This window comes from Apis laboriosa, unplaced genomic scaffold (assembly GCF_014066325.1).
Source record: "Apis laboriosa isolate Shangri-la unplaced genomic scaffold, ASM1406632v1 scaffold42_cov153, whole genome shotgun sequence".
Taxonomy (NCBI): domain Eukaryota; kingdom Metazoa; phylum Arthropoda; class Insecta; order Hymenoptera; family Apidae; genus Apis; species Apis laboriosa.
This window is the reverse complement of record NW_025223257.1, coordinates 2,582,594-2,598,840: the sequence shown is the minus strand read 5'-3', so window position 1 is coordinate 2,598,840 and position 16,247 is coordinate 2,582,594. Positions and strand designations below refer to the sequence as shown.

Here is a 16,247-nt window from a genome sequence, read left to right as displayed (position 1 = left end):
GTTTGAAACAAATTTCTGCAATGTATATTGCTAGTTCGTATAATCGCAGCCAAGTTTCACATCTGTCAACAATTCTTGTATCATTTTATCATTTCTATCATCGTCTCATTAATACATGCAATTGTGCGTTTAATAATCTTATTAAACGTGTGAATGATTGTGCATCGTTCTCTCGGAATATAAATGGTAAACTTATCGTAAAATTTTATATAAATTTCATCGACCTTTGACGAAGTCAGAATTATTATGTATTACATTTTATAGCGTTACACCGATCATATTTAATATTTCGTATTTATTATATGCATTTATTACTTCGATATTTTTTCACTACTATATCGATCAATTATTAAAAAGAAATTAATCGTGTTGATTTTTTAAATTTCATCCGATAAGAAATTCTTATTCGAGCATATTCGATATAAATGCAACAGATTGAAAATTCATATCAAATTGCATTCGCCTTCTGTCAAGACAATTATTAAATAGCATTTCACAGCGGTGACAGAAATTTATGGATACCTCATTACCACCGTTTAGTGACTGCTACCGTCTCGTTGTACGAGATCATTAGGGGCTCCTTCCAGAAACGCACGTGCTTGCCAAGAACCGCCCAAACTTATTCAAGATTGGTTGGAAATACAATGACGTCATGAGCACGTGGCTTTTCGACACCGCCTCGAAGAACGAAGAATTTGACTTGGTTGCCAAAAAAAATATTGTTGGACATCGCGAGCAACCCCGACAATCAGTCGCTGGTTTCAACTCTAATCCCGCGAACGGATCACAGAGTATCTATGAATGGTTTAAATCGATCTCATAGTTGCAACTTCATCGATCAATATTGTTCCATCTTTCATTCAAAACTAAAACTAAAAATGTTTCATTAATTATACATGTAAATTGAACTTGAGAGGCAACGTTCAAACAGGTAGTGCTTGTGATGCGATAGTGATAAGCAGTGGAGATACGTGCAGTGAATTTGAAAAGATTTAGAGAAACATTAGATATATATCTTGAAAGTATCGAAGAGGATATCTAATCGATCGTTTTATCCGATTGGTGATAAGTCTATAGATAATAGTATTAAACATTTGAGAACGGCGAGGATTCAGGATGTCGGAGGAACGCGTGAAAACGACAGAAATCGGGAAAGATTCGATCAAATTGGTTGAAAATCCAAAAGTATGCTCCTTCAGTATCGAAAGTCTCTTAGCGCCCAGCAAAAACCCTGTTAAAAAGGAAATTTGCTTGTCTATTCAAACCGAAACGTATTTACATGGTCATGAATGTAAGTGTATACAATTTCTTTCTCATTATGCAAAAATTAGACGGGGAAATTAGAAAATAAAATTCGTTTAAACAGCAAATGATTCGGAGGGACGGAAACTGGTAGCGCCAGATTCGTCCATGTCGATGATAGAGGAAATCGAGTTCGACGATGCCGATATGGTTTGCTCCACATCCCCCGAACCAGAAATGTGTTATGGTAAGTTGAATCGAATTTTTAAATTCTAAAATTTTTCATTTACAATTAATTTACAATGAGATTATTATTCTGAAAAGATTGAAAAATTTTGAAAAATATTCGACGATCCTATTAAAAAGAGGAAGATCGATTATTATTGATAACTAAGTAAAACGTATCTATTTCTAAACGAATCGGTAAACATCGAGAAATTAAAGATAAAATGACGTTTACGATATTCAATCTAATGACAGACTCTGTTTTGTGAGATTATACGGTGTAACTGAACAAATTATACAGGTGCCGCACACTTGTGTTTGCTTTGTCAAATTACTTAATAAAAGTATATCGAGTGAAAACACGGAGACAAATGCACGAATATTTTAATTCGCAAACAATCGAGTTATTTCAGTTGAAAGATTGCTATTTAAGACATCGCGTGTTTATATTTTCTCAAACTGTGCGATTTGATGAAGATATCTCGATTGTACGGCAGATAGATAAATATGAAATCAGCACTAAAATATAAATCGTTTGATATTTTTTTAAAAATCCTAATCATTCAGTCTGTTAACTATCCGTTTAAATTTAATTACTTCTCATTATCTAGAAACTTCTCGTTAAATTCCGAGTAAATAATCAATAAAACATGTCGTAAGATCGTGTGACAACGTACGACGACGCAAATATTCCAATGCCAACACGAAAGATCAAGATTGCATACTTTGTATGTTTCAACTTCGCGGTTATTACACATTGTGTAATAATGGGTAATTGTTTCCACTTAATTCGGATATTGTTACCAGTTTGAAAGGGAGTAATTGTTACAGAATCCACATGCCTCCTTCACGTGGTAACAAATTCGTAAGTTTGCGCGGAGGACCGTTACCCGTGAGTTTGATCCATTACTTCCTGCAGGGTCCACGCCCACTCAATGTTCCTGCTTCTCGTCCACTATTTATCTGTCTCCTGCTAATTCTGCCATGGAAATGCAGCAAAATATGCCTCCGCGTCTCTATAAAATGAAAAAAAAAAAAAAAGTATTAGAATCAATTAATTATGATTCGATTTCAATTTTCAGAAAATTTATTTATTTATAAAAAAATCTTGATTTATATTCGCTTCTCAATTGCTTACTTATAAATTGCTTATTAATAAGAAATAAATTATTGCGATAAATTACTTTTTATAATTAGGCATAAAATCATAGATCAACGCTTATAGAAATTCCTACTAAAACCGCTCATTTTGTCATCATAATGCCAAGTATGATGTACAAAGAGTTATTGATAGTTGGCTCAACTCAATTCCATTTTACAAAGGGAGTCTTAGATTCTCGACGACTAATTTTCACCAAGGACCCTTGTCTCGCGTGATTTACACAACGTAATGGTCACCGCGATAAATTCGGGATCTAAGGAAAGGACAATTCTCGTTTGCGCCATGCGTTTGGACTGAGATATGTGGGACGTCGCGTCCAACTACAAAGCCGTCAACGCAACGCGTAAATCTCTACGAAAACTGCTTTATGAACGAACAAAATCGTCTAAAAAAAAAAATGTTCTTTTATCATAAATGGTCTTTTCTAATTTTTAATAAATTTTCTCGGTTTAATATTAATAATTTTCATAACTTCGTAATAATATATAATAATGATGCATCCATTTAACGCATAACACATTATCTTCATTAATCATCAATTTTACAATTGTCTAATTGGTAATATAAAATATGCTATATCCTTTGTTGAAATCTCTACATCTTGATCTCTGATTTTAGTCATTAATCTCTCAGAATATCTCTATTCTAGATGATAACAAAAGATCTAGTAATCTGTCTATTGTCTGAAGAGTCCAATCGGTACAACTTATGCGCACGTATTAATTATCTTGCTGGTTGGTCACAAATGTGAAATCGTGCAACGCCGAACGAATGAAAATTAGCCATGGTTTATCGCATTTCTACCCGTGCTCTCGCCATTCATCACCGAATAATTAGGAGACAAGTTCGCCGTGGCTCGCGGCAATTAGGTAAACTAGAGGGCGTGGTGTTCTATTTCGGCGATGCTCGCGGTGCTCCTCGCCGGTTTCCTCCGCACGCTTCTTCACGTTTTAAGCTTCTTTTTGCGTTTCCTTCCACGTCAACCCTTTCTTCCCTTTTCTTCTTCTTCTTCTTCTTCTTCTTCTTCTTCTTCTTCTTCCTCCTCCTCTTCGTGGAGCTCGTTCGTCAATGCAACCGAGTCAGAAAGTCGACGACAAATGAGCCGCGTGAGAAAGCGGCACTCTCCGAAAATATTTTCCTCTTCCGCTCGAACGTTCAGATTTTTTTCCCTGTAAATAACATTATCTTAAAAAAATATTTGTTGGACAAACATCGTTTAGAAAAAAAATCTCTACGATTTTTTTTACAGGAAAAAAGTCAGATGAGTTTCTAATCCTTTTCCATTTTACATTTACAATTGTTCACAGACATTATTCTAATGAAATTGTTCAAATGTAAAATGTAAACACGTGCAACTTGTACAGTTTGATATTATTATCTGCGCGTACTGTTTCCCAGCATCCAAGTTGGAATCCTTCCTGAATTTACACGTGCAGAAGCGTGCACGTCGCACGACGTGGTTCCACGCCGAGTGAATTAGAGGCGGTACAGTTTTAGCCGACGATTCTGTAGTACGGGGCTGAAGAGAAGTCTCGAAAAACGCGCGAGAAACGCGACAATTACGTCGCCATCTGACAATTAGTAGCCGGTAAACGACAGTCCGCGGTCCCTGTAACCAGGCCGCAAATACTTTTTTCGAGATATTTATTGCACCTCGGGCTGCAAGGGTCGACCCAACCGATCCATTCTTCTCGCAAACGAGGAAGGTTTTGTCATCGATTTATCGACGCGAAAATAACCGATTCTCTTCAGGTTTGACATCATGATAGACGAGTTTTTCTTATCTATCCGAAATTCTTGTTCAAACACACGAGATACTTATTACAACAAAGAATTTGATTTAATTACACAATGTGTTTTAATATTAATCTTAATATTAAAACTGTCTTTAGCTTTTATAGCTTTGTGCGCTCTTCATTATCCCAAATGTGATAATAAAATAGGATGGAGAGTTTGGGACACGAATGGTATCGCTGTGTCGGTAGTATACTTTTTCCTTCAAAGTAGCAGACGTACATATATTCAACGATGAGCGTCGTGCTGCCATGGTTTTTCGTCGGATGACGAATGGGCAGATAATTAGAAGATGATCCCCGCTGGTTAGAACGCGGCCCTGTTACCAGTCGACTAAAAGAGACCCCAAAGACATTCCTCATGGGCGAGGCGCGACGTCTTGTACTGGCGGCTTGTAAGCTCGGGATAAATATAAATATAAACAACTTCGATGGAGGAAAAAAGTAACGAGATTGATGAGGAAAGAAATCTTAAAGGGGTAATTGGATCTGTTTAAATTGAAAAAAAAGACCGCCATTCTTGCGCTATATATCTCTTTAAAGATCTCTTTAATTTAAAAGCAATTAAAATGAGAACAAACTACGTTACGCGGCACTGATGATAAAACACCGTTTCATCATTAATGATAGATCATTGTCATTATGCTCAGTTGTTTAAATCTAGTTGCATTCATTTCTGATCAAACATTGAATATAATGTTATAGTTTATAATTTGCGGCAGTCTACTGTTTAATCTCACATAAGATATATGTTATTAGATCTCATTTAATCACTGCGTGTTTTCATTCCTCTTAATCATGATGAGGTAACATGACTAGCGTCGCGCAATTATTCGATAATTACACGATAAGGAAATGTTGTTTAATTATCAGTTCTCGCCGATGTATATCACGATATATATATATATATATATATATATATATATGAAATGTGTGTAATCTTTTTCATGATGTTACTAGAGGCGTGCACTAGCAGTAGCGGTGCCAATTCAACGACAAGTGTGGATAGAGAGGTTCAAGAAAAAAGTGACAGCATCATTAGCGATGACGAAAGAAAGAAGAGGCCTCGCACTGCGTTCACCGCGGCGCAAATTAAATCATTGGAAGCGGAATTCGAGAGGAACAAATACCTGAGCGTGACGAAGAGGTTACAGCTCAGTAAAAGTTTGAAGCTGACTGAAACTCAGGTACATATTACATAATTTACATCATTATTCGTAGTGAAAGAACAAAAATCGTTCGTTTGTAGACATCTTTTTTTGTAGACGAGAAAAATTGTATCATTAAATTTCGTAATAATGAGAAGAACTGGAACTAAGTAAGATTCCCTTGTGATTAAATGGAAACACATTTCGCGGAAGTTGTTCCGAACAAGATGCACTGCACACAATAAATTGCGATAACGTCTGCGACTTCCGTAGGCTAGGGCACCTGAAATAGTTTAAGTTTCTTGTACCCTGTGTTCCCTCAAAATCAACCGAGCGCTGAATTATGGCTTCAAAGGCTACCATATGTGTAGGCGCCAGATCGTGGCGCCATGGGGGAAGATCGCCCTTTAGGACCAATTAGCACTTATACGCCCTTTCTTCTCGCAAGGAAGAGACGAGAACGCAAAATGTTCGTTTCTTCTTTTCGCGGAAATCTTCAATTAATCATTATACAGGATAAATTACATTTTACTTAGAAATTCGATTTTATGGATCTTTGTCGCCACGTTCAATTTCATTTTGGTCACTTTTCCAAGTACTTTGGTTTCTAATTTCTAATATTATCCTTGCAATCTGAAGTACTCAACGAAGATTTAGATAATTCTTGCACAAAGTTGTAGAATGGATAGCGACAGTTACATAATTCTCCTATTTACTTTACAGTAGCAGCAACCGGGTTTGATGTTTGATATTGCATCGCTTTAAACTAATTAATTTATGATAATGCCTCTAGATATTTTCTGTTTGGCTAAGTAATGTTGCCGACCAGTAATGTTGCAAGCTGTAATAATTGCCATCAAAGTGGTAGAAATATCGCGGGATAGCCGTGAACGGAGCAGATAATTATCATAGCAAAAGGGAAGGATGATCAGACGACGGATCAGAGAAGAAGGAGACGTGTCGTGGTGCAGACATAACTGTCACAATATTTCTCGTAGTTAACGAGCCAGCTCCGGGAGTCCCCTTCTTCTTACTCTGCTGTTCCTCCGATTCGTGCTTGCGTTTCCAGCATGCCATAAGAACGAAGCATCTCGAGACAACGGATGCTTCGAGGCGACGGACCGAAGAGGCGTCGATTTTTTAATTAGGATATATTACTGCTTTGAACGTTCTGAATCCGGTTTAGGAGTTCCCCTTCTGAAGAAAATTCTGTAGAAATTGTGTCCAAGATGCTGACATCATTTTTTCCCTGCATTGCTTCATGTGTTTCATCTTTTTCTCAGGCTTCGTGTGAAACATTTAATCTTCTGTTCCTTTGTTCATGATATTCTAGGAATGAGGAATGATTCATGCAATTATTTGATACAAAAGTTTCATATTTTATAAATATGAATATATTAAAAAAAATAGTAGTTTGCAAAGCTTACAATTTCATATGCATTGGAGAAGAGCTTTGCAAGCGCCTCGGTAGCGCAGTAGGCAGCGCGTAAGTCTCATAATCTTAAGGTCGTGAGTTCGATCCTCACCCGGGGCAAATATTTTTGATTTTAATCGGAAGAAATTATTATTTAGCTATAATCTTGATATATTATAAATTTAGCTTATCTTATCCTCTTGATCCTCTCATTCTTATCTATAATTTTTTCATGTACCTCCTTCACTTTACTCATTAAATTTAGCATTACAAATGGATATTATTCGCTAAAACATTTTATATTTGTTAATATACCAATCTTGTGTTCACAGATTAAAATTTGGTTTCAAAATAGACGTACAAAATGGAAAAGAAAATACACAAATGATGTGGAGCTCTTAGCCCAACAATATTACTCCAGTTTAGGAATTCCTGCACCACGGCCAATTTTTGTCGAGGATCGTCTTTGGTAAATATTTATTTCCAAAAAATTTAATTTCGTTTAAAAATGATAATTTTCTACAGGTTTTTTAATTATCCAACGCAATTACAACCAGGAGCACCGATTTTTCCACAGCATTTAGCAACTGTTCCTTTGCCATCAGCTTTACCCATTGTACAACCATTACCAAGTAACATAACGATGGGTCCGACTTCAATTTTTCAAAATATCTCCGCAAATAGTCCGACATATCATTTAAGCCAAAGATTAGACTTTAGGCATCAAAATTCTTAGGTATAAAAAAAATCTAATTCAGTCGTATTAAAGGATTTCATGTTTAATTATCGAATCCTTCGAAATTACGATATGTGATACGTATTTTTGAAAATTTTAAAACATTATAAAAAGCAATGAAGATATTCATTAATTTTTTTTATTACTTTAATAAATAAATAATGTTATAATAACGCCAAATATTTCAAAACTTTGTTGGAATCCTAAATTATAAAAAATAAAAATATTTATATGATTGCATGTAAAAAAATAAACAAAATATATCAACATTACTTTCGCATTTATTATAGATAAATATCATATATTCATTTATCTATAATATTTATTATAGATAAATAATATATATATATAGTAAATAATTTTTATAACAATTTCTTGTTTTTAATGAAAAACTAACAAATATATTTTTATCTGTAATGATATATGATAAATGATATATTATATATTCTAAGATAATAATAAATAGTATAATTCCTTGAATCTTATTAAATATGTTATTAAAGTTATTAAATTATTTATTACCTGTACAATAAATAAAAATATAAAAAATAATATAAATACAATATTTCAACAATGACTTTATTACAGAGCTGAAGGAGACAAAACTTTACTGACACCCAAAATTTTCTCATCGTGAGCTGCTTGATCCTGTATAATTTTAGCATATTTCTCATTGTCCTGTAAATCTTCTTCATCCAACATTTCTTGCATTCTTTGTTTATAGCTGTAACAATATAATATAGAGAATCTTATCATATTACATCATATTATATTAAGATTTACTCCAGATAGATTAGATTTATAAATAATAATAATAAAAATATACTTACATTTCACTATCAGGATTATTTTCCTGATTTCTACATTTTTCTAATTTTTTTTCTAAAGCTCTTACCATTTCTCTTGAAGGAGGATCTACACATTTAGCCATAGATCTTATTTCTATAATAACTTTCTAGTTAAAATACATTATTGAAATATCAACTAAATAACATTAATAAAAGATATATTTACTTCTTACTGCTTCTATTATACATCCCAAATGTTCTTTAGAGAACAAAATATCAGTCACATAATTATCTAAATTAGCGGATGCTCTGGATGCAGCATGTAATGTTGCAGCCAATGCAACTTGGCTTGGAGTATATAGTAAAACGCTATCAGTCAAAAATACTCTTTCTAAAAATTCATCAATATATGGCCTTAACCTTTCTGGATTTTCCAAAGAGGTATACCTTGTCTAAAAAAATATTAATTAAGTTTGGTTGAATATCAGATTAACATTGATATAAAGGTATTTAAAGTATACCTTGATATCTATCATTAAACCTTCTACTGGCCTGAATGGATTATGTACTGTCAAATTATAATTTAACTGTTGCATAAGAAGTAATTCATTATTAAGTATAATATCAGATGCTTTTTCTCTATCTCCTTTAATATTTGCAACAAATTGATATATGGAGACATTAAATTCTTCTACCTAAAATGAATTGCTATAGCAAACTATAGAAATTCAAAAAATAATTATTCAAAAATAAAAAAAATAATTACTTTACAGGCCAAGTAGACACATGTGACTAAAATCTCTTTGGGATGATAATCCATAACACTGTTTCTGAGATAGAATCTTTTGAAATAATGTAATGCAGTTGCTATAGTAGCACGTGGCATTGAAGGAGTAAAACGACGACAAAAATCTCTTAATTGTAATTCATAAAAACGAAGTAATATACGTTCTTCTGTATGGGAAAGAAAATGTTCTTCCCTTTCCCCTGGCTTTTCAAAATATATATTATGTATTACAATTAGAGAAAATATGATTCATTCACTTAACAAATATATAAAATTCATGTATCTTATAGTATTATAATAGTATAAGATACATGATATAAGATAAGTGATAAACGAATTAACATAAAACATAGTAACATAACAAATTAAAAACTTAGTAACATAAAAATAATAAAATAATATATACGTATAATTATAGCTTATCAATAAACACAAATAATTAAGAGTAAAATGAATATTTAAATAACCTATAAATTATAGAAACTAATTTAAAGATAATATTTTAAATTCAAAATTGTTTATATTTTATTGAAAAACAAAATATAAAATTGCATTCTCAACTTACCGTTAAAAACAGCACAACTTACCGTCATGTTTGCACCATGTTTTTGAATAAATTCTGCGTTGGTTTTCTCTCTCAACGCTGTCAAATCATTTTCATCATTAAATATCCAATACCTACTCTGTGAACTTTGTGGAAACATTTTTGTTCCGCTTTTGAAAAGTTTGAAAACCGACAGTTTATGATTTAAGGATGAAATTCGAAATTGACATACGCACAATGAAACGCGGTAAAACAATATATTAAATATTCAAGATGGCATACTTCTATAATGTTTTGATCAATGAACTAAAGAGGGCAGCAGTAGGTATGTTTCGCGCCATTTTCATGTCGATATGGTCACGTACTATGCAGTAAATATGCTATATAACATTCTCGCAGGAAAAGTTTTGTTCACAAAGGAAGTTATCTTGTTTATTTTAAATATAACAAACGCATTTATATTTTTTTAAGTGAAAAAAAGTGAAGATAATATTTTTTCGTAATAATATCAATAGAATGCAATAATCAACAAGTGTGCTACATTGTTACAGTTGGTTTTCATGTACGACACTCATTACAAATGGTGAAGTATTTATACTGCAATTAAAAATAACAGGTAATAATTAAATTTCTTTTTTATACAATTGTTATTTAATTTATATTTATTCATTTTATTTCAAATGAAATTGAATAATAAGAATATATTGTTTTTAATATGGTATTATTTCGATTTGTTGTTTATATTTAATCATAGATTATATCATAGGTTAAACATTGCATAACATTGCATACATATTTTAACATATAATATTACGAATTATTCGTGGAACGTGTCGTACTTGTTGATATTTTTATTATTAAAAAAGAATGTAGAAATTCAATTTAATAAATATAGAAATAATAATAATGTACATTATTATTATTTCTATAACCTAAACCTATTTCAATAAAAAGTTATAGGGAGAAAGAAAAAAAAATATATAAATATAACAGAAGAAAAATGCAATATGCACAACTGCACAATTGACAATATAAACAACTGCATGAGCTTTGAGTATGATGTTCTGAAATGTCAATGTTCAAGAAAGTTATGGTTTAAAGATACGAGTTGGTGAATACAACAGAGGAGTTTTCGGTAAAAAGGATCATATTTTCTGGTAACGTGATTGTACGTGCCAGTAATAAACAAGATCGGCGAAATGGTTGATAGAAGGTCAGAGGTGGGGGGCACAATTTTAATATGTACGCCCCCGCAAGCGGTTGCACGTCGGATCTGAGGGGGCGTTCCTACGACCCTTTGTCAACCGACGACGCCGCTGCATCTTATCACGATCAAGGCTCGGGATCTCCCATTCTGCTCTTCCACCTCGTTCAGCCCTCGAGGCCATCCCGGTGCTGCCGCTTGTTCAAGCAAAGACGTTGCCTCGACGTCTCAGTGGCTATAACTTTCTACTTTTTGTACATTGATTTATGCTTCTTTATACTATGCGACGATACGTTGTCGTGTGGTACAGTGTGGTACATCTCTTAAAATTTGAGCCAAGCATCTGCATCTCGTATCACGAAATAATCTCAGATGCAAGATAAAACAATCTCTTGGAATTTCTATTTATTTAAATTAATTCTTACATAAATAACGAAATATGAAATCACAGCTTACCACCAGTGTAATATATCTATTCGTATAAATTATAAATTATTAATAATTAAAGACAATTTTCAATTTGTCCGACTGATACTCGAGAAGTTTAATTTCCGACGAAATCCATGTCAAGAAATGATATGGCATCGAAAGTGAAGTACATCCGCCATTAATCTAATATTGCGGTTGCCGCCGCCCTCGACTTTGCGTGTTGCACCCTTCCGCAACGAAGCTTGCTCCCTTCGTACAAATACAAACGTAACTATTGTGGACAATCACCTATACAAGAATGTACACCAAGATATATGTACGTGAATACGAAGAAAAAGAGAGCCAATCGGTTCGGTTTACTAGTAGCGATAATGCAAAATCAATATTTGGTATGGTGTATAAGGTGTGACGAATAAAGTGGATTACAATCCCATCACGTCCCAATGGTTCACCGCAATCAAAAAGAACTTTCCATCAAATTGCAGTTGTCTCTTTCATTAAATATGAGACGCAAGTGAAACAGGCGTGCAAAGAAGAAGATACTTCGAAGTTTAGATGTTGTTACATTGAACAATGGGTATAGATGAAAAAATATTGCATATGTATGCACATGTTTTTGTATGCGTGACCTAGTGTATCGCATGACCGTTAGCATTCCGTGGTATCGTCGTCGGTTAACCCGCAAAAAGCGGTATCACGCCTGCTTCTAACACTCCACGTCTGATCGGCTGGGTATCTTGCACGCAAGCCTTCGGCGATCGAAACCTTCTCGTGTATTATTCGTCATGATGAACGTACTGTTTGCATATTATATGAAGTTAATGGTCACAACTCTTTCTTTTTCTCTCTTAAAACTGGTCACCATTAGGCTTAACAATATTTCAAAAATTGTTATGCAATATGTTATGCAATGTTGTTAAGATAATCGATTTACTTCATTAATTAAGAGACACACGTGCGCGAAATATAAATACAAAAGGAATACATTATTAAATAATGTTCCATTATAAGAATATTTCTTAAAAGAAACAACAAGAATTTTTGATTCAAACGTGTATACACATAGTTTGTATACGTATAAATTTAAAGGTATATAAAATCAATATATTTAGACTTGTTTAATTATCTAGAGCCTCAGATTCGTGTTAACAAACAATATATCATATGTCTTTTGTACACAATGTGCATTATCTACTATCAGATGTCTCGGATAATATGCGTTCACTAGTCTGTGAAATGATTATATATGTGTACCGTGTATACGAAACTAAATTTACCAAAGACGTTACGTAACAAATCATAAATCTCGCAGTCAGTGAGCGTACATAGTTAGAAAATCGTGGTACACTGACTCATTGCAATTGCAGTAAAGTATTTCTATACATGTATATTCTCATATACGTGTCTGTAAATATATTTATGCAGCTCACATACATACACGCAAATATTATAATACTGTCTGTCTACGACTTTGTGCATCAACGTTATGTTCATTGGCGATGTACTGTCATATGAGTCATGGTATTTATCTAAGATTACTACAATTTATCAAAGCTGCCGTGGGCCTTAGACCATTATAAAGTCTCGCAATGGCTGACAATTTTATTTTAAGGCAAAAGAGATCAGCCTAGTGTATTCTTTTACAGCATCCCTCTTTTTTTTTTTTTCACGTTGCTGAAGTGTGCCCGATTATAGCTTCTTTTGGCAAATAAAATGTAAGAAATTGCATTGCTTGCAGAAAAATGCGATTATAATTTACAAGATAAATACTGTAGAAAGCAGGGATAAGGAAACTTGTCCCTGGAACATGGACCGTCCGACGGCAACCAATCGCATCCGATCTGATTTTTTCACGAATATTAAATCGCGATGGGAAATTACGATTACTCTGCGAAACACTGTTCGAGATGTGTATCTAGGTATATATTGAAGTGATCGCGCGAACGGATCGCTGCTCCTTAACCAATTATCGGTCTTTCAAATATCCACAGAAGCAACTTATGCTCCGGGCATCGAAGATGCAAATAATACGTCTGCTCGAGATCGAATGGAACGACAAAGTTCGATCGACAATACGCATAATCATAACGGAGCACATCATTAATTAACGATCCGTATTAATTGCGTATTAATGGATTAATATAAGTAACGTAAATACATTCCGATATTGAACAAATTTTTTTTTTTTTCCTTTTCAAAAATCGCTCTGGATGCACGTGTGAAATAGTGATCATTATTATTAAACGATAAAAGAACAATTTAATAAGTGTAACAAAGCAAACGAAACGGACGAGGAGGGTGGAACGAAAGAATGGAGCCTCGAAGACGGCTGTTCGAACGCAACCTTCGCCCCCGGCGGGACCATGGTCGGCGAAACACGCGTTCAACAATAAGAAGCATCCAGTGGAGACGAGGAAAACGAAGGAGAAAGTAACGTAGAAAGAAAGAAGGCAAGGCAAACGCTCGGTTGTATACGGTATAATTACAGAGGGCAGAGCAGTGGCTAGACCCACTGCAGCAACTTATCGTTGCCCAAGGCGCCAGCATATTCGAAATCGGCGGGACTCGATCCTGTTGCGACTTGGTCCTAATTCGTATTCGTGCCCCGGGTGTAGCAGATAGTATACGTCTCGAAAAACGGCGGAAGGACTGGCAGGAATCTCCTATGTTACGCCCTCCTTCTCCTATCTTCGGTTTTCTTCTTATCTGCTTTTAGCAATGCAAATTTTGATGGTTAACAGTAATCCATATGTTCTATGATCCTTGTGGATCAATTGTCAGGAAACGCTGTTCGTTATCTCAATAATTTATTAGAAATCCGAGATATGAAACTTTATTCGATCGTATAGCGTTAGAAATTCTGATTTTGTTGTAGTCAAAAATGAAGAATGTATAGCTTCCTCTCTTACGTCTGCGAAGCTGAATTCGCTTGTTTTTTTTTCTTTTTTTTTTTTTTTTTTATGCAAAGAGTAAGAGATCTGTGGTAATCTTATTTTTACTCTTAATATGAGAGGAGTAGCGATCTCGAATCCTCTAATTTCGGTTAGCCGCAACCACCGATAATTAACGACTATAATCAGGGGGCCAGTCCACGTGACGCAACGTAAGGAAACGTAACACGGCGCTTCGAGAACTCCCTACGGGTGAGGCGTGTACATTAAGATGAATATATACCTACCCAATTGCATCCACGCACATATTGCGTACATGTAGAACATATCAACGTGGGCGACATTGAGAAAATGACTTATCAGATGTCGTTAATTAGTTTGTGACAAGTTAAATAAGGAAAATATGCTACACAATTTAAACTATCCGTGTGAGTGTCAGTCACCGTATCGGCTAACGGCTTATAGTTAATTACAGACGTATTAGAGTATTAAAGTGATTAACTAATTTCAGCGAAAAATACTCTCAGTGTTAAGGAAGATAAACAATCAAGTTCTTCTAATTAGAAATTTGGAACAGATTCGTGCGAATGCTGCCGTTATTTTACCACATAAAGAAGTTACTTTTACAACGACGAGTTAACGCAGTCTAAATATTTTGTTCTTATAATTATATGGTGCACGGTTGCACCATATAAATGGGAGACGACAACCTTGTACCAGCCTGCGTGAGAAAGTCCAACGCGCGATTACGTTTCGCGGTCTCGGGTTGCGTGCAATTTCTTTTTTTCGTGCATTGAAAACACGGAAAGAAAAGAGTTCTCTGAATACGCGACAGAATAATGCAGCCGTTCTGTGCAATGCTAAATACGAAGATTCAAAGGAAATTTAATGGAATGGATTATCATTTAAATGAAAAGAAATGATACTTGTGCCTTATGCGATATTAAGACCGGTATCTTATCTAAATCTGCACATGCCTGTTTCTATTTCATATGCAAATATAGTGTTGTGCTCAACCGATATTATGCATATACGGGATAATTTTGACTAGTTTGTTAAAAATTCTAAAAGATTATTTTGGTGGTTTTTTGAAACGAAGAAAAGAGTAAATAAGTAACTATCTACTTACTAGTACAGTACGCACTTCGTGAGCAAAGATTATCCACTTTTACGGTAATTTGTAGCTGCTGATGCGCATGCTGTATCGCGCAAGATGGCCGCCAACTCGCGATCGCTGATTGGCGATGGCGGGGCGGGTTATTTGACCGGCGGTTGGTGGTTCCAGCACAGCCTGGTGCGAGTAATTTTGATCGTGATTATACTAATTTCATAGTATATGCCCCTTCTCGGTGGCTTAAGCATTGGGTGAGTTCACACGAGCAACAGTACAGGACAAGAGTTCCCGTGCTAGAGAAATCGAACATCATTTGTAAGATTTCTTCCGACGCGTGACAAAGTGATTTTGTGCATTGACATCGGCTGATCAAGAGCGAAAATTTCGCAGAAATTTCATGCGGGTAAGTATTTTTATATTGCATTGTATTTTTTCTGATAGATGGATAATTTTTTAATTGTAACAACATAACAACGTGCACGCGATAACGATGTCGCGATGCATAAACTATGATTATTTTTATAAGCTGTACATACGTACGGTGAATTGCTTCATCGATGTCATTCCCATTACAGTAAACGTTTGCATGTAACGTTTTTTCGCATGTAATATGTAACGCATGCTTGGCCACATCACGAATATGATACTACACGTTTTTAAAATATTTCATAATGTATTTTTTTCGGGGCGTAGGGAAGAAAAGGATACGCTGATCGTGCGAAGCCGCCTCGGCTATTGTTATTAACGTCAGCTATATTGAACCATAATTG

The 16,247-nt window shown here is 34.6% G+C and overlaps 2 protein-coding genes and 1 non-coding gene across 3 annotated transcripts; 2 read left to right on the top strand and 1 right to left on the bottom strand.

Moving 5' to 3' along the window:
- Positions 1-383: 383 nt before the first annotated feature.
- LOC122716070 (homeobox protein ceh-19-like) lies at positions 384-7,926 on the top strand. The gene is made up of 5 exons (XM_043938781.1): positions 384-1,291; positions 1,367-1,489; positions 5,383-5,609; positions 7,317-7,453; positions 7,510-7,926. The coding sequence occupies exons 1-5, from the start codon at positions 1,117-1,119 to the stop codon at positions 7,718-7,720; spliced, it is 873 nt and encodes a 290-aa protein (XP_043794716.1). The 5' UTR covers positions 384-1,116; the 3' UTR covers positions 7,721-7,926.
- Positions 7,032-7,104, top strand: Trnam-cau. The gene has a single exon. It is a non-coding gene; the product is annotated as a tRNA-Met (tRNA).
- A 274-nt stretch (positions 7,927-8,200) lies between the features above and the next one.
- Positions 8,201-10,081, bottom strand: LOC122716109 (cyclin-H). Its single transcript, XM_043938869.1, has 6 exons — positions 9,883-10,081; positions 9,275-9,499; positions 9,030-9,203; positions 8,735-8,960; positions 8,551-8,662; positions 8,201-8,444 (listed from the first exon to the last, which is right to left on the bottom strand). Exons 1-6 carry the CDS (start codon positions 9,997-9,999, stop codon positions 8,303-8,305), a joined length of 996 nt encoding a protein of 331 aa, XP_043794804.1. The 5' UTR covers positions 10,000-10,081; the 3' UTR covers positions 8,201-8,302.
- Positions 10,082-16,247: the final 6,166 nt, after the last annotated feature.

Excerpts from the sequence above, each read along its gene's own strand:
- LOC122716109 (XM_043938869.1), bottom strand. The coding sequence starts at position 9,999 with ATGTTTCCACAAAGTTCACAGAGTAGGTATTGGATATTTAATGATGAA. Across the intron at positions 9,204-9,274 it reads GTGTCTACTTGGCCTGTAAA|GTAGAAGAATTTAATGTCTC; the intron begins GTAATTATTTTT and ends AATTCATTTTAG. Across the intron at positions 8,663-8,734 it reads TATAATAGAAGCAGTAAGAA|AAATAAGATCTATGGCTAAA; the intron begins GTAAATATATCT and ends AAGTTATTATAG.
- LOC122716070 (XM_043938781.1), top strand. The coding sequence starts at position 1,117 with ATGTCGGAGGAACGCGTGAAAACGACAGAAATCGGGAAAGATTCGATC. Across the intron at positions 1,292-1,366 it reads GTATTTACATGGTCATGAAT|CAAATGATTCGGAGGGACGG; the intron begins GTAAGTGTATAC and ends TCGTTTAAACAG. Across the intron at positions 1,490-5,382 it reads CGAACCAGAAATGTGTTATG|AGGCGTGCACTAGCAGTAGC; the intron begins GTAAGTTGAATC and ends TGATGTTACTAG.